This window comes from Branchiostoma belcheri, unplaced genomic scaffold, assembly GCF_001625305.1.
Source record: "Branchiostoma belcheri isolate BF01 breed outbred unplaced genomic scaffold, Haploidv18h27 scaffold119, whole genome shotgun sequence".
In the NCBI taxonomy this organism is placed as follows: domain Eukaryota; kingdom Metazoa; phylum Chordata; class Leptocardii; order Amphioxiformes; family Branchiostomatidae; genus Branchiostoma; species Branchiostoma belcheri.
In genome coordinates, this window is record NW_017802591.1 from 55504 (window position 1) to 61397 (window position 5894).

The window sequence follows — 5894 nt, forward strand, 5'->3', positions numbered from 1 at the left end:
TTAGCATAAATTATGCATTTTTAATAATTAAATTTACATATAACTATATGTGATATTATTAATATTAGAAACAATGTGTAACTTGACATAAAACCCATAAAATTCTGTTGTTTGAATGGAAATTATTAAATTTGGCAAAAACTGCCTGTCAGAAACCCGTTGCCATGGCAACAAGAAAAAATCATAATCTTATTCCACTGATACAGATTTGTTGCCAACAATATTTTAGGAAAAGTCACCAAGTTTGGCCGTTCTACGGCTAGCCGTTTAGACGCTATGTGACATCAAAGTTGCCGCGGGCACTTTTAGCCCCCTCCCCCGGTCCAGATAGTGTTAAAGTTCTTTAAAACCAAGATATTGTAAAGATAGTCCGCCATCTTGAATTTCCCGCTAACCGTTACGTGATCGCTAGGCGTACAAGGAGCTATGTTTCCGCGTAATGGATCGTATGTATTCCGTAAAATTCGTATGTTTCCTATAAATGGATCGTATGTACTCCGTAAAATTAGTATGAATTCCGTAAAATTCATACCAAATCTGTCGCACCCCAAAAGAACTTTTGGACATCTGGTCCTAAATTTCACTTCTCCTGTTGATATGTATTTACAAAAGAAGTTCATTTATGTGCTTGATCTTACTCTAATATTGTTGACTTTGCATTACCTTTGTCAGGATTCGTGGTACTTCTTTGTTTTAAAAATTTTGTTGTATGTCATTTTTTCATGAAATACGAAACAAATGACATACCTGTACACCCCACGCCCACATCCTGGTCATGGTTACAGTCGGAATCGTGAATGGTCCACCCTGGGTACGAGCAGTTGAACAGGCTATTCTCGTTCCCATTACATTGTAAGTCATCCATGTAGACTGGCCCGCGTCCTGTGTTGAAAATGCCATGTATTACTGTCACAAAATGATAATCAACATGAAGACATGATAAAATGATTATTTAACCCGTGTTACATAAAGTGTTTATGTTATCATTAGTTTCGGTGATTTTCTCCTACCCTGTTTACTTTTTATCTTCTTATGTATACATATTGAATATTTATTTATTCATATTTCTGCTAGACTGGCGGCGGCCTGTTGTTATGGTATTCTTTCCAATTGCCAGGCGCGTTCAAAAAAGTATCGGGTTCAAAACGTATTTCGGACTAACCTTAAGACATTAGAATATAAACAAAAAGCAAATTTTGTCAAAATAAAATTGAATCATTGTATTTACATACTTTAAACCCTATCTAGACTGGGCTTTTTGGGATCTTTGGGACGAGACAGGGGTATGTAATCCCCCCCCCCCTCAGAACTCAAGAACGGTATATCATATGACCAAGAAATTATCAGAGTATAGTGTACTAGTAATAATCAATCATATCAACACGTCGATGAAGGTTAGACATCCAGGTAATATACGATGCTCCAAAAAGCAGTTACTCGAGCAACTGGATATGATTTTTCAAATCCAAAACCAAACCCAATTGCCTGAGTATCTGCTTTTTGGTGAATCATATCAACAGTTTTTATATCATTTTGACGTAATGTGAGGTCATTATGACATCATTCATGTGATTTATTGTCCCAAACGGTTTTTCTTTTAAAACTTAATGGTATACAACATAAGTTAAATAAAAGTTATGAATATCAAGGTCAAATTTATAGCACAGAGATGGGTGACTCAAAATGAAATCTCGATAGCTAAGCTTTTTATACTAAACCACATCGTGGTTTGGTAAAACAATATGTTCTCTGATGTCTCTCCTTCTTCTCCTTCTCCTGCCAATTCTTTAAAGAGATTCAACTATTGCCATTTTTTCAGCCAAATGACCTAAAATTTGGCATGGTGGTTGAGTGGGCAAATACCCCCAGGCGGTTTTTTGCATTTTTTAAACAGGCCTTTAAATTTTTTTTTCATTTTCAGGCGAAAATATACACATTTCAGGACCCAAAGCCCTGGTACTAAAACCAAATTACCTAACATTTTTTACACAATGACATTTTTAAATGTCATTGTGTAGACATGTGTCCAAAATGTCTTAAAGTTTTTGACATACGCTACTTTATAATTGTGTAAAATATGGCGTTTTGTCTATTTTTGGACAAAAAGTGTACATTTTTGGCTCCTGTGCCCTAATATTTAATCTGAATAACCTGCAATTTGGTATGGGGATACATTAGAAACATGCCCAAAGAATTTTATTCAATCTTTGAACATACACCACTTCAAAGTTGTGTAAAAAAGGGCTTTTTTGGCTATTTCCGGACCAAAAATGTACATTCCATCGCATGAAAGTACGAATTTCCGACTTGGGCATCCCTGCACACGCGGCCCGAAATTCCACATTTCCGGGAGTTTCCGGGCGCGTGTCTCCTGCTCACTCCACATGCACACGTCCCAGAAATTCCCGGAGATGTACAACTTTTGTGTGCAGGGATTTCCTGATCCCAGAGATCTCTACACACGCGACATGTAAATCCCTGCACACGGGCACGTCGGCAGAATGCACTGCACCTGCGCGAAACCCCTAATCTATTGTTCATAGCAATTCGGCAGAACGTCTCATATAAGGTCGTATTCTCTCAGAATTTCGAGCAAATGTCGACCTTTCCAGTCTGTGTTTTACGGCATGGAACGTGGGGTTGACATTGGATAAGGAATGGTAATTGGCCTTTACAATACAACTATTCAATGTTTTATTGTTTTGCTTTGGAGGGGGGACAATTACATAGATAATTGTTGGATAGAGCTGTTCTTCAGTTATCTTATTGACTAATAGACTGACAGATAGAATGGCAAACTCAACTAAATGAAAACCTCCATTACAGTTCATGAAGGTAATGCATGGATGAGATAAATTGTAATCTTACCTGGGCCAAAATACGCATTTTTACGAACTTGAAGGGCACTTGGGTAGCCGAGCATTTTGCAAACAACGTCTGCATCCTTCATGTCAAACTGGTTGTGACAAACTGTGCCCCAGGTCATACTGTCGGCCGGTCGGACTTCCACACGTCCTTCTTTCCGACTGGAACCTCCGACAAGACGGATTCTGCTGTGATCTAAACGATATGGATATCCTTTTTATGGCTTTACCACACCACGAAGTGGTTTGGTGAAACAGTTTCTCCTTCTCCTGCTATTCCTTAAATGGATTCAATTTCTTCATTTTTCGGCCAAATGGAATTTGCCATGAAGGTAGAGTAGCTAGCTAAATACCCCGGGGCTCCAGGCATTTTTTGTTCATTTCTTTTAAATTGTTTTAATTTTTTGTTGTTGTTTTTTTGGCCATTTTCATGCAAAAAAAAAACACTTTGGGATCTGGACCCCTGGTACTAAAACTTAATGACCTGAAATAGACCTCATTCCAGATACAGTCGCCATATGGATTCTATTCTCGCAAGAGCATATCCTTGGCGTGAGCGCGCGTGACCTCGCACGAAAGCGAGGCTTCCATGTGGTCGCGGATTCCCTGTAGTACGTTCTAACACAGTCGATAGCGGTGCTCCAACTTCAACGGTGAGTTTTGCCCGTCCAGTGTAAAATATTGTCGGAAGTACGGCTTTCACGGGTAGAGAATGTTGTTGTGGGCATGTGGGATCGATTTCGGCGGGTAGAAATGCATGTTTCTTCCGATTTTGAATAGTTTCGGACGGGCGGCATTGTAGCGTATGTGATGCACTTTGTTTACATTCTACGTACGCAGCTAACTTCGAAAAATATCGAGTTTAGCCGGGTATATAGCCACAAAAACCTAAAAATGTTGGCCCTGGAGTCTTGTGGGTGGAGATTTATGGAGTGTTCGGCGATTTCTCCGTAGATTTATCGATTATAGCGTCTAATGTCCGGCCGTACGTAGAGTGAAACTTTCGTAACTTGGGGAGGGGGGGGGGGCAATTGTTATTCTAACGTCCTCCGTTTATTATTATTTGTCGATGGAACTTAACTAGAGTAGAACGGTACAAAAACATAATTTACCTTGGTGAGATCCTGTTGGGTAGAAATGGGTCTCTTGAACGAAATTTTGGCGGTCGCCCTGAAGATTCAACGATTACAACGTCAAAGTGTTTTTACTCACTCACGCAGTGTGGGAGAGGCGGGGCATGTGTTTTTCTAAACGTCCTACGTTTTTGGAGACGGGGATTTTCCAATGTTTATAATATCATAAGAACAGCATAAACAGTGTCTGGATGAGATCCTGGCTTCGGGTGGTTCATGTTCTCATTTCTTTATTTATATTTATGTCTTTTTCTAAAATTTTAACATTTTTTAAAACTCTTTTCAGACAAACACTATCTGCCCGAAGAGGGAAAAGAAATTCAAGTCTGCAAAGCACAACACAGGACCATAGAAACAATGCCGCTAGGACATCTACCAATCACATGGTCTTTGCCCCACTCATGTTGTCAAAGATGTATTATTTGGTTGTTGTCAAAAGGTTTTAGTATGATCCTATTGTTGATTGATTTTATTAGGCACAAATACTGTTGTAGTGTAAATACAATGTAGTGTTTATTGAGTACAAAAGGAAAGAGCTACTACTAGTACATGTACTAGGAAACAGATGTGTGTTAACAGTATGCACATGTATCAGAAACCGAAAATAGTTCAGTAACACTCTTTAATTCATTCCTAATAAACCATGTATAGTTTAAGTTGGTTTTCCACCATTTGCTTCTCATTGAAACATGTAGCCATGATTCATTTTTTCACTGGATCATGTATGAGTAGATTATATACATGAGAGTACCCAAAATTCCAAAAATACATGTAAGTTAGGAACACTTCCTTGAAGTTGCTTCTCATCATATTTTTTAATTTGTGAAAAAACATGTACATGTTCTTGTAACCTTCAGAAACATGTAAATACAATGCAACTTCAATGAACATGACAGTTTCAGTAGTTCTGTACAAGTGGTGGTAAAAAGTTTGTCAGGTAAGCATGGTGAAGATGTGGTCTGTGATGGCAGTGCAGTTGGTGATGGGTATGTTGCCAGATCAGGTTGAAGTATAGCCATGTTGGTGTCGAGACCAGGATCCGAACAACAAGCGGAGGAGTCCTCAGGTTCATCAATCTGTAAAGTCAATCAAAAATGCAATGACAATGTTTGAGTGCACCAATATGAAGTGTTCTTTAAAAGAAGTAAAGTACCATGTGAAGCAATCCAAGTATGTTTTTATTAGCATCCGAAAAGAAAATTATACGGACATTACTGATACAAAACTTTATGGAATAAAATTCAAACTATGTACATTGTAGTTGACATGCAACATTTACCTTGTTAAGTCCACACACTCCTTTCTTTTTCTTGGTGGGAGAACATCTCTTCTATGGAGCTGGTCTTTGGTTTCTGATTCACCCAGGAGTGAAGGTAGGGTGCTGCACCTGAAATCATACAATATGGAAATTTTCATTAACAGTTACATTTTTTAGCAATGCCAGATTAAAGCGTCTATGAAATGGAATAAAAAGTCGTCATATTCTACGATTTTTTGCAGATTTTAGAAGTTCTTTACCTTGTGATTAAAATGAGATATTGTTTGTGCGATAATTCAGTCGGGAAGTCATGTTAAAACGTGCTCAAATCCCGCAATATTTTCGGGTTTTGTGCGAATGCAAATAATATGCAAATGATATGCGTGACGTAAAAAGTGGTATCTCAGTCGAACTGTCATGGCGGCGCCTACGGGTAAACAGCGTAGGCATGGGTCCAAATACTGTGTAGCAGGAGGGCCAAATGGAGCTAGTTGCAAAAACAGCAACTTCACCGAAGGCATATCTATGCACAAGTTCCCTCAAGTGAAGAATACTGGAACTGAGGCAGACAACGAGAAGGCGAGAACCAGAAGAGTGTGGATCAAGTTTGTGCAGAGGCATCGGCGTGATTTCAAGTCT

The 5894-nt window shown here is 38.8% G+C and overlaps 1 protein-coding gene and 1 long non-coding RNA gene across 2 annotated transcripts in view; both read right to left on the reverse strand.

Annotated features, from left to right (window-relative positions):
- Positions 1-5894, reverse strand: part of LOC109462560 (scavenger receptor cysteine-rich domain-containing group B protein-like) — a 10958-nt gene that overhangs the window by 1069 nt on the left and 3995 nt on the right. The window contains exons 4-5 of the mRNA XM_019759114.1: positions 5295-5384; positions 2869-3078 (exon numbers count right to left, since the gene is read on the reverse strand). Coding sequence (XP_019614673.1) covers positions 2869-3078; positions 5295-5384 — 300 coding nt within the window. The remainder of the gene's footprint in view (positions 1-2868; positions 3079-5294; positions 5385-5894) is intronic.
- On the reverse strand, positions 4489-5387 carry LOC109462608. The gene is made up of 2 exons (XR_002139776.1): positions 5277-5387; positions 4489-5073 (listed from the first exon to the last, which is right to left on the reverse strand). It is a non-coding gene; the product is annotated as an uncharacterized LOC109462608 (long non-coding RNA).